Below are 15249 nucleotides of genomic sequence, written 5' to 3'. Positions count from 1 at the left end.
GGAGCCAACCTCTTGATTGGCTGCCTCAGGGAAGATCTCTGCAGCATTGAGAAAAATTAAAAATTGCACGTGGCCACAGCCGTCAGGCCATCATTGTGAAGGGAATTCCCCTCCATAGGACGTATTGTGGCTGTAGCTGTGGCTGCAGCGGTCGCATCCCAGCGTGTCGATGCTGGGGTGAGTGAGAGGAGGAGTTGATGGCCCTTCAGCATGCTGCTGGGAGGCCACCTCCAGTTGTCTGCCGGGCTTTGGCCTCATCGGGGGTCCTGTTTGCTGTAAGGACAATCCCCACGGTGCCATCAATGTTCCCTCAGTTAGCCCATTAATGGTTCTAATTGGTTACCTGTCGCTGCCAGGCGTTTAGCCACTGCCGCATTGACTCTTGGAGTCAGGGATGTTTCGGGTAACTGACCCAATGTGCTATTTTGCAACTTTGCTCCTGGTCCCATCTCCTAAACCACCTCCGTGGGGATGGGAAAATTCAGGCTTATGTTTCTAAGCCCCACTTGGTCCATACAAGACTTACCGATTTTTCCCTTTAGGAGTGGGGAAAAGTGTTAAATAGATATTTAGAGTTCTTTCATTAACTTGAGTTCTGACTGAATCCTTTCTGCTCAGATACAAAACCCCCATAGTAAAATAGCTTGTCAATATGCCGAAGGAGGAATAAAAATTGATCCTCCTTGTGCGCATTTTCAAAAACCACATTAAGAAATGGAGTTGAAGGGGATCCAGCATTTCTGAGGTTTCCTTTCCCGATCTCTAGCTCTGCTGGGACTGCCGATGTGTGGAGGTTAGAAAAGAACAAAATCAGGCTCAGTTGCAATGTCCCCATCAGTAATGGGGTATGTCAGCACTCAATGCCAAAGCTCAAATCAGAACATCAGCTTGTTGAATGAGGTACAAGAATGCGACCAGTGCTCATTGAACTATACCCAAGTCAGGGGTGAAAATCCTCAGCAGCGGCACAGTGGCGCAGTGGTTAGCACTGCAGCCTCACAGCTCCAGGGACCCGGGTTCGATTCTGGGTACTGCCTGTGTGGAGTTTGCAAGTTCTCCCTGTGTCTGCGTGGGTTTTCCCCGGGTGCTCCGGTTTCCTCCCACAGCCAAAAGACTTGCAGGTGATAGGTAAATTGGCCATTATAAATTACCCCTAGTGTAGGTAGGTGATAAGGAATATGGGATTACTGTAGGGTTAGTATAAATGGGTGGTTGTTGGTTGGCACAGAATCGGTGGGCCGAAGGGCCTGTTTCAGTGCTGTATCTCTAAATAAATAAATAAAGGACATGATGTGAAATTATTGGAAGAGCAAAAATTACCAATTTTATTGTTAATCATTTACTCACGTCTTCATTTTCAGTATTGGAAAAAACATGTGACGACTACTTTGTGAGCGACAGTGGATCTTTTACCAGCCCCAATTATCCAAACCAGTATCCAAATGATGAACATTGCACCTGGTACATTACTGTGCCCAAAGGCAAAACAATAATGTTGTATTTCACTGACTTTCAGTAAGTAGCAATGATCCCATTTAGACATTTCTATAAGTATTTATGCCAAATAATTAATCCTGATGGATTCATTTAAGGGGCATCAATAGTCCAGGTGAATGCTTTTAAACTGTTAACTTTGAAATTATTTTTCTGTTTTGTCAGTGAAAAAGGACCATCATTGATGTAGTGTTAAGTCAAATTTTCAGAATGGATAAGACTGATTAGAATAATGCATCAGATCAGTTCCTCTCTGGCTAGCTGTCACTCAGCCTCTCACTAGCATCCAACTAAGCATAACTCAATGGGCTGGATTTTATCAGACCCCCAGTGTCAGGCTCCATGGCGGGGTGGGGGGATGGGGTTGGTGGGGATGGCTGGAAAATTGTTTCGGCAGAAGTCTGCCGCGGAGCTCGATGCCGAGAGGTCCCGGCCCAATCCTCCTGGCAGTGGCGAGGCTCCGTGGCGCCCCCCCCACCCCACCCATCCACTGGGCGATGGGACCTGAATTTCAATATGTAAATCAATAAAATGAATAAATGTAAATATGTTCACCTCCAATCTTCTGGGCCTGCTGCAATATCCAGTGCAGCGGCCAGCACTCCCGCACCTTCACTTCCCCATCGGGGGAAGGCCAGTGTGACACTGGTGGGGGGGTGGGGACAGTTAAGATTTTTAGTGCGGGGAGGCGGGGGGGAGGGGGACGGGGTCAAATCAACGTAATGAGTGTAGGGGATGGTGGGAAGGGGTGAACTTTAAACTTTGTACAGAATGGGGGTCAGAATTCAAAGGTAAGTGTTTTGGGGGAAGGACAAATACTTAATATAATTTTTATTGCAGGGGGTGGGAAGGGGGCATTAGGATTTTATTTGATACATTTTGGGGGGGGGAGGGGGTGTGTCTTTAAAAAATTAAATTTGCCAGCAGGGCTGACTGCCCTTAAAAAATGGCACCAGTACCTGCACACAAGCAGCTGATGCCGTTGCCAGGGACGGACAGCCCACCCCCTCCACGTGATTTGGGGGATGGGCTGCCCCGGCTATTTAAATGAGCCGTCGTGGAGGAGATCGCGGCGGCTCTGTGATTTGCAGCCTTGGTGATGGTCTCTTTAAAATCCAGCCCAATATCTCAGTATCAGTCCCTGGTTGGAGAATCAATCAATATTAAGTTTTGAGTTATCCAAGTAATGAAAGGTGCTGATCCCTGCTCAGCTACATGGCCTCACCTAGAGATGGACAGGAAAATAAACACCTTCTGCTTAATCTTGTAAAGCTGAACACAAAGACCATTAATTTAATCTCCTGGAGGTGCACATTGCGCCACCAGCTCCATCCAGAACATTCCAAATGGCACACCCTCTTGAGATGTCGCCCTTACATACGTTTGCAGCATTTGCCAGAAGCCTCAAAAGGGGTGCTATCCTGTTGTCACACAGCCACACTGGCTGATGTGAAGGCAGAATGCCTAATTTGGACTACACAGTTTCAGGCAATGAATTTGTGCATCACTTTACAAAGAACAAGTGTTGAGCTGCAAGATGGGTCATGCAATAACTATATTTAAAGGGTCAGGCACGCAACTTACAGGAAAGGTAATATTTAAGGACTGCTGTTATTGCAAAGTTTCTGGCAGTACTCTGGAGCATTTCTGGAGGTGTTGCGGTGAGTTCTTGGATCTGCCAGAAAGTGTTGCTGTGTCCCCACAGGGAGGGAAGGGAATTAAGTGACCTGTCCACACAAAGGCTTCAACTGGGAAGGGGGAAAGAGTGGCAGTACCTTAGGGTCTGCAACATGACAGGAAGCTGGAACTAAGGCTGCAGAGAGAACAAGCTCTGCACAATGCCTTCTGTCAATGAGTCTGGCTCCAAGTTGGCAATGACATGAGGCTGCCAGGCAGGCCAGCTATTGCAGCAAGGAACTCGGAGCTGTGGCTGAGCAGCTGCCAGTTCTTGTGAGAGAAGGGGTTGGGTGAGAAGCAAGAGATCCATGGTCACACCATCAGCAGATCGTTCATCATGCCAGCTAGCAGGATGAGGATAAGCTGGGGTGAGCTGGGAATTGAGAAGCATACATCACAAACATACTGTCATCCTCAATGTTTTCAGCAATATTGGATGCCACAGATGCTGTTGCAGCTGGCCCTATGATGTTAAGAGCCGTCTCTTCTGTAGGGCTCAGAAGATCCAGGCTTCCTTTTCCCCCGTTGTCTTTGCTCTGCTCCCTTCTATTGTGTGCCACCTTGCCCTGCACGACAGAGGGCAGAATGTCAGTGGTTATGTAACACTGTGTATAAGTGATGTACCATAGCTGAAAAGCTAGGGGTATGTGGAGGCAATGAGAGGTGAGTGTGAGGCTGGCAGCATTGGTAGGTGAATGAGTGTGAGGTGGAGTATCTGGATGTTTGGCATGAGTCCTGAGTGCCAGGAAATGCTACTGAGTGAGTGATGGGGATGTGGTGCATTGAGCAGTGTGAGAAGTTGGTGGAGTGGTGGGTAGGAGATGCCATGTAAAAATGCATTCACTGGCCTTAAGCATCCATGCGAGGGCATTGGACTACTTGTGGCATTGCTGCCAGGTCCTCAGATGAGACCCTGGGACTTGACCTCCCTGGCTACCTGCTTCCTCTCGTTTCTGAGGGTGGTCCTTGAGGGCTTCTTGGCCCTCTGTGGAACCATAGCATTTCTCCTCCTTCCTATCTTCACCCTTAATGCCTCCAGTGCCATATCCAACACCCTGGAACTCTCTCTCTACACTGGTGTTACATTTTCCATGCTGTAAATTGCAGCAATATAATTCAGTGCAGCTTCCCTTTAAGAGGGATAGACTGTGTTTAAGAAAAGCAGGTTGGCTACATCAGGTGCAATCAACACAATGCTGATTGGCCCCCTGTTGAGCACAGAGGCAGATGGCAACGTGAAGAAGCAGCCTGTAGCGAGGCAAATGCTTAGCCCCACGCGACAGTCATGGTAATGAGGTGGGCGTACCAGTTTACCTGCTGCCAACCTCCAATAGAACTGGCACGGTCATGAATCGCAACCCCCATGCTTGATAGCCAGGATAAGCCCATTGTTATTCCTAAAACTCGACACAGTGCCTGAGGCGAATCCCACACCAATCTTTCTGACTTCATTGATGCTTGAGTTCATATTTCCAGAGGGAATAGGGTTGTTTATCGATAATTTTCGACAAGTTCCCTCATATTATGTTGCTGCGAGGTTGAAGATTTTTCCAATTTTCCTATTTCCAACAGCCTCACATGGGGTGAATATTCATTTATGCCTGATTTCAAAACAGAATGGTATGACCAAAGAAAATGTCCTATGCTGAGAGCAATGATGCTAAGGACATGACTACAAAATTAGTAGAAAAAAACCAGCCAGCGTTGAACAAGGGAAATTGGAGCTAGAAAAATATTCTGGCATCTTTCTTGATTACATTAAAGTTCAAAGAGAAATATTACAGCAATATTCCTTCAGGAGATTAAATGAATTAGGTGTCCGTTTAAGGTAATTTGCAACTTATCTATAGAAAGATTGGGCTGGATGATTGACTGGTTGATCCTTATTCCATGCTTCTATATATTTAGAATAGGTGTGCGTTGTCTCCTAATAGTGTTTGTATGTGCATGGATATGTGTTCCATGATTTGTGAAGTAAATTAATGATGAAAATAAGATTACTGTAAAATACATTTTCAATCAATGATCCTTCTCTCCCAGGTTGGAAGATTCACCAGACTGCTCACATGATTATGTTTCAATATATGATGGGCCCTCAATACTCAGTGATGAGCTGGGGCTGATATGTACTGGGTCAAGCCATGAATATACATCAACATCCAACAAAATGATTATTAATTTTATCTCTGATTCAAATGGAACTGGCCATGGCTTTACTGCATTTTTCTACTCCCAGTTAGGTAAGTTAAATTTCTTCTCCTTTTCAATATAGTTTAAGTTAGAACAGAGTGAAAACAATTTAACACATATGATTAGTTTCAAAGAGCCATTAAGCATCAACTAGGCTTCCATTCTTTATGTTTCACATAGATTACATTCAGTTTCAGTTTCATTACTGAACATTTAAAGGAAAATTTAAATAACAAAATGATGGATATATTTGCCAAATAGTCCTCTCTGCAACACCTGGGAATCACTTGTTTCTCAAGCCATACAGAGAGAAAAAGGCATTGGAGACCCTTTGCACCAGGTCTCCACTGCGATTGCTCTGCATGTTATCATGCTTTCACTACTGTTCCCAATCCTTGTTCCATCACTGCTCACCTCCGCTCTGTAGGAGATGTCGTGTGAAAATGCATTCATTAGCCTTAAGCATCCATGTGAGGGCATTAGACTACTTGTGGCATTGCTGCCAGGTCCTCAGATGAGACATTCGGACTTGACCTCCCCGGTCTGCTGCTTCCACTCACTTCTGAGGGTGGCTCTTGAGGGCCTCCTGGCCCTCTGTGGAACCATGGCATCTCTCATCCTCCCCATCTCTTCCATTAATGCCTCCAGTGCTATATCCAACACCCTAGAACTCTCAAATAAAAGCAAAATACTGCGGATGCTGGAAATCTGAAATAAAAACAAGAAATGCTGGAACCACTCAGGTCTGGCAGCATCTGTGAAAAAAGAGGGACTTTAGGAGTGAACAACTTACTGCAAGCCTTCTTTGGGAAGTATTATCATACTGTAAACACTTGCCTGATACACTATTTATTATTACTAATATATATATTAACATATAATACAATACTCCTGTTATAAAACACCACATCCTCTCACTTAAAAGTTAGCAATTACGTATCATGGTAATGATGTTATGAACATAAGTCAACTTTTTATTGCTTTCAAAAATAGTGTTGAATGCAACCAAATTATTTCAATAGTTATATGGATGGATGTAAATGAGTGGGACTGAAGAAATAGCTTTAATTGCAGACTGCCACCATCGGATAAACACATGACATAGAATTATTTAAATCAGGAAGTAACAAAAGTGAATGTAACCTTCAGTAACTGAGGATTGCAAGCTGCCTTTGCTTACACATTTGTCAATCAATGTGTCCCAATGTCATCACATACCTTAAGTATTAGGTGACACCATTTAGTGATTAAGCATAATAAGCATTCAGAATGTAATGAGGTCTGAAATGTTTATTTAACATTGGTTTCTGCCTGAAATAGCTGAAGCAAGTAAGATGTTGTAAATAGCAATTTTCCATAATGGTAATGATTTTTACAATATTTTCTTGATTTCAACAATGTTGAAATTGTTAGGGCAGCACAGTGGTGCAGTGGTTAGCCACTCACAGCTCCAGCCACCCGGGTTCGATTCTGGGTACTGCCTGTGCGGAGTTTGCAAGTTCTCCCTGTGACCGTGTGGGTTTCTGCCGGGTGCTCCGGTTTCCTCCCACAGCCAAAGACTTGCAGGTTGAAAGGTAAATTGGCCATTGTAAATTGCCCCTCGTGTAGGTAGGTGGGAGGAGATTTGGTAGGGAATATGGGATTAATGGAGGGTTAGTATAAATGGGTGGTTGAAGGTCGGCACAGACTCGGTGGGCCGAAGGGCCTGTTTCAGTGCTGGATCTCTCTATGACTCTATGACTCTAATGTTCCAAACCAGTTGTTGAAACATGTTTAAGATGCAAGTAACCTTGTTCTTCCTTTTTCTGAACTGAATACTCTGACATAGTTACATTATCAAAAATATTGCCCTACTAAGCTAGGTGGACTCGCAGTGTTTGTTTAGTCATCTATCATGTTGTCCTAAATCAATATTCTCCATTTTTTAAGATGATTCTTCCTCAAGTCTCTCATGTGAGTTCACATTATAGTATGAAGGGTTGAAACTAGAATGCATCTGAACTTGTTAACATGAATTGAAACTCAACAAAATACTGATATTTTTCATTTTGACTATTATTCATATCATTAAAACTTCGCATGATTTAATTTCCAAAATTTCAGCCTTATTGTCATGTGATGCTGGATGTTGTATTATGATTGATTCCAACAGAAAAAGGTGTAAAAATTATTCATTCGGCATCTGTTCAGTGCCCTTGCAGAGGGGGATTCTGGCAAAACAGGCCCTATCATACATAATGGGCTGGATTTTATCTGCAGGGTGATAGTCCAGTAACTAGGGTTGGAAGGGGCGGTGGGGCGGTGGGGGGGGGGAAGGTGGGTGGGGGGGGCGGGGAAGGTGGGTGGGTGGGGTGGCCCCACTTTGGCAGGCAGCAGGACCCAGTGCCTCATCTAATTATGTGGCTGCTGCTGGCCTTCCGTCCTATTGAGGATGCGGCCTGCCCCAACAGCTGCCAGCCCAATGAGAGGGCCGGCAGCTCAGCAGCCTTAGCAGTGCCACCGGAAGAGGTGGTCGGTGTTGAGGCAGGCAGGAGGCCTGGGCCTACAGCAGGTGGGCCAAAAAGATTTTAAACAATGGCAGGGGCGATTGTTGGATGGGAAACCTCTCCGCAGAAATCGTTGGGGCTGCGGGGGCTGCCTTATTGGCCCACAACCCCCTCTCCCTGATCAGTGAGATCTTCCCCCACCCAGGGCTGCTGCTGGGAGGCCGCTTCCATTTAGCTGGCAGCTGCCTTATGCAGTGGGGGCTGACCTGCCATCAGTACGGTAAAATGGCCCCTAATTAGGTCTTTAATTATGGAAATTGGCTGCCCATCTCCTTGGAGCATGCAGTCTGTCCGCGTCTGGTCCCGCCATTGGTAAAATGGCTCGATAGTGGGACCGCATTAGAGAACCAATCTGGCGTGGCTCCCCGCGATTCTACCATCGTGCCACACCCCCCACCTCCTGGAGTGGCTGATGAAATTCAGCCCAATGTGTCTCAACAGTCTGGAAGAACCATTAATATGAAGAAAAATTCTATCCATTATGTTCTACTAAACTTAAACACAATTTCAGTTTTATCACAAAAGATTTGAAGAAAAATTTGGATCAAAGGGTAGATTTTCTCTTTCCATATGCTCTATAATCTCGAGAAAAGCAGGATGATTATTTTATTCATTATTGTAACATAGGGCTGTATTTAATGGCTGTGGCGGTTGCCTGTCCAGTGGCTGGAAAGCTGGGGCAAACCTACCGCAGCCATTTTCGGAAGCCCTGACGTAATTCAATGTCACTCAGACAGTTAACTGCCTGCTCTCGGCTTCCATGCCTTTAGAGTCGAAAAGCCCACCTCCAAAAGCTGCTGACCAACCAGATGGCCGGCAGCTTTTCAGTCCCAGTAGTGCCACTGGAAGGCCTGGAACAACAACGAAGGAGGAGGCCCTAGAGTTAAGGGATGTGGGGGTGGACTTACCAGGGCCATTCAGACAGAGTGGGGAGGGTTCATTAACGCGGGCAGGAGGGGTCTTCCAGCAGTGGCAGCACTTGCCACCAGGGGGGCCCCTCCATGGGCCACAGGATACTTTAATGTGCAGCCTCCCCACGTAGCAGAGGTTAAAATAGCAGCAGGGGCAGAAAGAGGCCCATAAGTGGCCCTTAGTTAGTCACTTCATAGCCTTAATTGGCCTCTGGGCAGGAAGGCTGTCCTTGACTTTCACCGCCCCGGCAAAATTCCATGGGATCAGGAATGAGATGGACACTCCACCCCCCCGCCTTCCCTTGCCATTTTATGTCTCACCCCTGGCCTCTCAGTCCATCCCTAAAGCGCTGGTAAAATCCAGCCCATAATTAAATATGTCAGTGAAAAGCACTGAAATATCTGTTGTGAAGACTTTATATTTTCCCATTGATAACTGCACCTATGAACATTGTACCAAGTCTTTTCTCAATGATAATTTATATTTGATTTTTTCTTTTCAGCTGATGAGGCTACAGAATGTGCAGGTAAATAAACTCTAAATCTTCCTTATCCATACCAACAGGAAGGGAACTAATTTTATGAAATAGCTAATGCACTAAACATGCTGTAAAATAACAACTTTGCAATTGACTATAATGGCAATGGCAAATGTGTTGCACTATTTTCCTGAATTTGTTGCAAACCAATTGTTGAAACCTGTTTAGGATGCAACTGACTTTGTCCTTTTTCTAAACTGATTATTCCAAGTTATTTCCCTACCAAGCTCGGTGAATTTGCAGTATTTGCTCATTTACCCATCATTACTCCCTCAATTCATTTTGCCAAGTTATTTAGATAATTTTTCCTCCTCTTATTTCCAACAGTTGATATACAATTTTTCCTCATTCTGTCATTGCAACAGGCTTTTCCGACCATGGATTTTTGAATGACCACCACCTTGACTAGGTTGTAATTTGCTTTGGTCCAAACTTGCTCGACTGGCTGACGCCATTTAAACTTTCTGAGTTCAGTGTTTAAATGTTACAAACATTTCTCAGGTTCTGGTGTAAGCATCAATCTCTCTGGGACACAAGTAAATGATAACTTTTCATTCAATTGTCTAAACCAGGATTTGGCAACCTTTTTTTTTTAACATGAAGAGCTTTTATAAAAACATTTGCCTAAAGTAAAAACAATTGGGAGCTCTAAGACGAAAATTTGACATTTCTAAACTAAGTACTAGGCAAATTGCCAAGTGTCTCTGGGAGAATGTGTAACTTGCATATATAATAAATTAAATGCATGTATTGAATTTATGTATCAATAGAAAAATTCAAAATAGACCTAACTTTGAATTATTGCATTTTTTGACATTTTGACTGTAATTTTGTCAGTAAAATCATCTTTAAAACAAACTTTAACTTAAGATGCATCGAATTAAGATAATTTTTTGGCTATTGATTTTCCTGACAAAAAAGCTTAAGTAGCACATTCGGAATAATTCATCTTTTCAGCTTTATTGGAAACAATAATGGTCACAACTATAAAACCTGTTTCTCGAACCAAAGACATTATCGATATCTATGGTGTGGCTATACCAATTGAACAGGTTTATTGAGAGCATGATAATGTTTTTTGTTAGAATAACCATTTGAAACCTTGAAGTGCAGCATACTGATTAATCTTTTATCTGCACAATAAAAACACGGCACTCACTTTTCCTGACACTTTTTAAAGGTTTTTACATATTAATGCGATCCTACAGGAAAAGGTTATGAGCCGCAAATGAAATGTTAAAGAGCAGCATGAGGCTCCGGAGCCACAGGTTGCCAACCTCTAGTCTAAAACTTAGAATGGTCTAACAAAATGTAATTGTTCATTTTTTTTTCAAAGTGTTTTCACCAATTGCACCTCACAGTTATTGATAAAGTTTACATCTGGTTCTCATGTGACTTGGGTTGTTGTTGTCCATTCTTCAAACCATAGCATGATGGGAAGTGGAGAAACTAGAATGTACCAGAACTTGTTAACCTGAATTGGAACTCAACAAAATACTGAAAATTTTATATTTTAATTCGGATACATACTATTACCACCCACGATAGGTTAATGTCCAAAATGTTTGCCTAGTTGTCATGTGATGCAGGATGTTCTGATGCACTTACCGTATTATGATTCTATCAGAAAAAGGTTTAAGAATTATTAATTGGGTAGCTGTTCAGTAGCCCAGCAAAGGGGGAATCCAGGCAAAACTAGCCCAACATATTTAATGTGCCCTGTTAGCACAAAAGAACCATTAATACGAAGAAAGATTTTTTATCCATTATGTTCCACCAACATTAAACACAATTTGAGATTTATCATGAAAGATTTGAAGAGAAATATAGATAAAAGGGTGATTTTCTCTTTCCATATACCCAGTAATCTTGGGGAAAGAAGGATGTTGGTTTTGTTATTGTAACATAATTAAATATGTTAAACAATGCCTTTGTGGTACATGGACAAGACAAATGTCACCTCAAAAGCACTGTAATATCTGTGTCTATCAGCATATTGTAACAAGCATTTTGCCAATTTTAATTCATGTTTGTTTTATTTTATCATCTGATTTGGCAATACCAACTTCAGGGAAATGATTTATAAGTCTTCCTCATCTGCAATAGGAAGTGAACTAATTTTGTGAAATAGCTGGTGTACTTAACCTTTTTTTTTATTCATTCATGGGATGTGGGCGTCGCTGGCTAAGCCAGCATTTATTGCCCATCCCTAATTGCCCTTGAGAAGGTGGTGGTGAGCTGCCTTCTTGAACCGCTGCAGTCCATGTGAGGTAGGTACACCCACAGTGCTGTTAGGAAGGGAGTTCCAGGATTTTGACCCAGCGACAGTGAAGGAACGGTGATATAGTTCCAAGTCAGGATGGTGTGTGACTTGGAGGGCAACTTGCCGGTGGTGGTGTTCCCATGCATTTGCTGCCCTTGTTCTTCTAGTTGGTAGAGGTTGCGGGTTTGGAAGGTGCTGTCTAAGGAGCCTTGGTGCATTGCTGCAGTGCATCTTGTAGATTTGCACACTGCTGCCACTGTGCGTCGGTGGTGGAGGGAGTGAATGTTTGTGGATGGGGTGCCAATCAAGCGGGCTGCTTTGTCTTGAATGGTGTCGAGCTTCTTGAGTGTTGTTGGAGATGCATCCATCCAGGCAAGTGGAGAGTATTCCATCACACTCCTGACTTGTGCCTTGTAGATGGTGGACAGGCTTTGGGGAGTCAGGAGATGAGTTACTCGCCACAGAATTCCTAGCTTCTGACCTGCTCTTGTAGTAACGGTATTTATATGGCTACTCCAGTTCTGTTTCTGGTCAATGGTAGCCCCTAGGATGTTGAAAGTGGGGAATTCAGCGATGGTAATGCCATTGAATGTCAAGGGGAAATGGTTAGATTCTCTCTTGTTTGCGATGGTCATTGCCTGGCACTTGTGTGGCACGAATGTTACTTCCAACTTATCTGCCCAAGCCTGGATATTGTCCAGGTCTTGCTGCATTTCTACACAGACTGCTTCAGTATCTGAGGAGTCGCGAACATTCCCACTTCTGACCTTATGATTGAAGGAAGCTCATTGATGAAGCTGCTGAAGATGGTTGGGCCTAGGACACTACCCTGAGGAACTCCTGCAGTGATGTCCTGGAGCTCAGATGATTGACCTCTAACAACCACAAGCATCTTCCTTTGCGTCAGGTATGAGTCCAACTAGCAGAGAGTTTTACCCCGATTCCCATTGACTTCAGTTTTGCTAGGGCTCCTTGATCCCATACATGGTCAAATGCTGCCTTGATGTCAAGGGCAGTCACTCTCACCTCACCTCTTGAGTTCAGCTCTTTTTTGTCCATGTTTGAACCAAGGCTGTAATGAGGTCAGGAGCTGAGTGGCCTTGACGGAACCCAAACTGTGCGTCGCTGAGCAGGTTATTGCTAAGCGAGTGCTGCTTGATGGCACTGTTGATGACACCTTCCATCACTTTACTGATGATTGAGAGTATACTGATGGGGTGGTAATTGGCCAGGTTGGACTTGTCCTGCTTTTTGTTTGCAGGACATACCCGGGCAACTTTTCACATTGCCGGGTAGATGCCAGTGTTGTAGTTATACTGGAACAGCTTGGCTAGGGGCGCGGCAAGTTCAGGAGCACAGGTCTTTAGTACTATTGCTGGAATATTGTCAGGGCCCATAGTCTTTGCAGTATCCAGTGCCTTCACTTGTTTCTTGATATCACGTCAAGTGAATCGAATTGGCTGAAGTCTAGCATCTGTGACGCTGGGACTTCAGGAGGAAGCCGAGATGGATCATCAACTCGGCACTTCTGGCTGAAGATTGTTGCAAATGCTTCTGCCTTTATCTTTCACATTAATGTGCTGGGCTCCCCCATCATTGAGAATGGGGATATTTGTGGAGCCACCTCCTCCAGTTAGTTGTTTAATTGTCTGCCACCATTCACGGCTGGATGTGGCAGGACTGCAGAGCTTAGATCTGATCTGTTGGTTGTGGGGTCACTTAGCTCTGTCTATCGCATGCTGCTTATGCAGTTTGGCACGCAAGTAGTCCTGTGTTGTAGCTTCACCAGGTTGACACCTCATTTTGAGATATGCCTGGTGCTGCTCCTGGCATACCCTCCTGCACTCTTCATTGAACGTGGCTTGATGGTAATGGTATAGTAGGGGACATGCCAGGCCATGAGGTCACAGATTGTGGTTGCGTACAATTCTGCTGCTGCTGATGGCCCACAGCGCCTCATGGATGCCCAGTTTTGCATTCCTAGATCTGTTCGAAATCTATCCCATTTAGCACGAATATAGTGCCACACAACACAATGGACGATATCCTCAATGTGAAGGTTGGACTTCATCTCCACAAGGACTGTGAGGTGGTCATTTCTACCAATACTGTCATGGACAGATGCATCTTTGGTAGGCAGATTGGTGAGGACGAGGTCAAGTATGTTTTTCCCTCTTCTTGGTTCCCTCACCACCTGTCACATACCCAGTCTAGCAGTTATGTCCTTTTGGACTCGGCCAGCTCAGTCAATAGTGGTGCTACCGAGCCACTCTTAGTGATGGACATTGAAGTCCCCCACCCAGAGTACATTCTGCACCCTTTCCACCCTCAGTGCTTCCTCCACATATTGTTCAACATGGAGGAGTACTGACTCATCAGCTGAGGGAGGGCGGTAGGTGATAATCAGCACGAGGTTTCCTTGCCCATGTTTGACCTGATGCCATGAGACTTCTTGGGGTCCAGAGTCAATATTGAGGACTCCCAGGGCAACTCCCTTCCTACTATATACCACTGTGCCGCCACCTCTGCTGTGTCTGTTCTGCCCATGGGACAGGACATACCCGCGATAGTGATGGCAGTATCTGGGACATTGTCTGTCAGGTATGATTCCATGAGTATGACTATGTCAGGCTGTTGCTTGACTAGTATGTGTGACAGCTCTCCCAACTTGGGCACAAGTCCCCAGATGTTAGTATGAAGGACTTTGCAGGGTTGACAGGGCTGGGTTTGCCGTTATTGTTTCCAGTGCCGATGTCGATGCCGGATGGTGCGCCCGATTTCATTCCTTTTTATTGACTTCGTAGCAGTTGGATACAACTGAGTGGCTTGCTAGGCCATTTCAGAGGGCATGTAAGAGTTAACCTCATTGCTGTGTGTCTGGAGTCACATGTAGGCCAGACCAGGTAAGGACAGCAGATTTCCTTCCATAAAGGACGTAAGTGAACCAGATGGGTTTTTAAAACAATCGACAATGGTTTCATGGTCATCATTAGACTAGCTTTTTAATTCCAGATTTTTTGTTAATTCAATTCAAATTCCACTTCCTGCTGTGGTGGGATTCAAACCCATGTCCCCAGAGCAATACCCTGGGTTTCTTTGTTATTAGTCCAGTGACAATACCACTATGCCACAGCCTTCCCACTAGAAATTCAACTTTATAATTGACAATAATAGTAATGGCAAATGATTTGTGTTATTTTCACAATTGAAATGATTTCCTCATGTAAACATGGAAGTTTAAATCATGGAGATTAATATAATCACTTTATGGAAACCTGTTGAAGATTCAAGCAAGTTGGGAGTGACTGCCCTTAATATCAAGGCAGCATTTGACCGAATATGGCACCAAGGAGCCCTAGTAAAACTGGAGTCAATAGGAATCAGGGGAAAAACTCTCCACTGATTGGAGTCATACCCAGCACAAAGGAAGATGATTGTGATTGTAGGAGGTCAATCATCTCAGTCCCAGGAGTATGCAGGAGTTCCTGTGGGTAGTGTCCTAGGCCCATCCATTTTCAGCTACTTCCTCAATGACCTTCCCTCCATCATAAGGTCAGATGTTCGCTGATGATTGCACAATGTTCAGCACCATTCGCGACTGCTCAGATACTGAAGCAGTCCGTGTCCAT

At 44.4% G+C, this 15249-nt stretch overlaps 1 protein-coding gene across 2 annotated transcripts in view; it reads left to right on the top strand.

Annotated features, from left to right (window-relative positions):
- Positions 1 to 1450: 1450 nt before the first annotated feature.
- Positions 1451 to 15249, top strand: part of LOC137380947 (tumor necrosis factor-inducible gene 6 protein-like) — a 28502-nt gene continuing 14703 nt past the window's right edge. Inside the window, exons 1-5 of one of the 2 annotated variants that reach the window (XM_068053358.1) lie at positions 1451 to 1515; positions 5212 to 5411; positions 7291 to 7314; positions 9322 to 9345; positions 9723 to 9766. In XM_068053358.1, coding sequence (XP_067909459.1) covers positions 1493 to 1515; positions 5212 to 5411; positions 7291 to 7314; positions 9322 to 9345; positions 9723 to 9766 — 315 coding nt within the window. In that variant the 5' untranslated portion in view covers positions 1451 to 1492. The remainder of the gene's footprint in view (positions 1516 to 5211; positions 5412 to 7290; positions 7315 to 9321; positions 9346 to 9722; positions 9767 to 15249) is intronic. The other variant, XM_068053357.1, reaches the window with a different exon arrangement.

This window comes from Heterodontus francisci, chromosome 20 (genome assembly GCF_036365525.1).
Source record: "Heterodontus francisci isolate sHetFra1 chromosome 20, sHetFra1.hap1, whole genome shotgun sequence".
Lineage (NCBI taxonomy): Eukaryota > Metazoa > Chordata > Chondrichthyes > Heterodontiformes > Heterodontidae > Heterodontus > Heterodontus francisci.
This window is presented reverse-complemented; position numbering and strand designations above follow the sequence as displayed.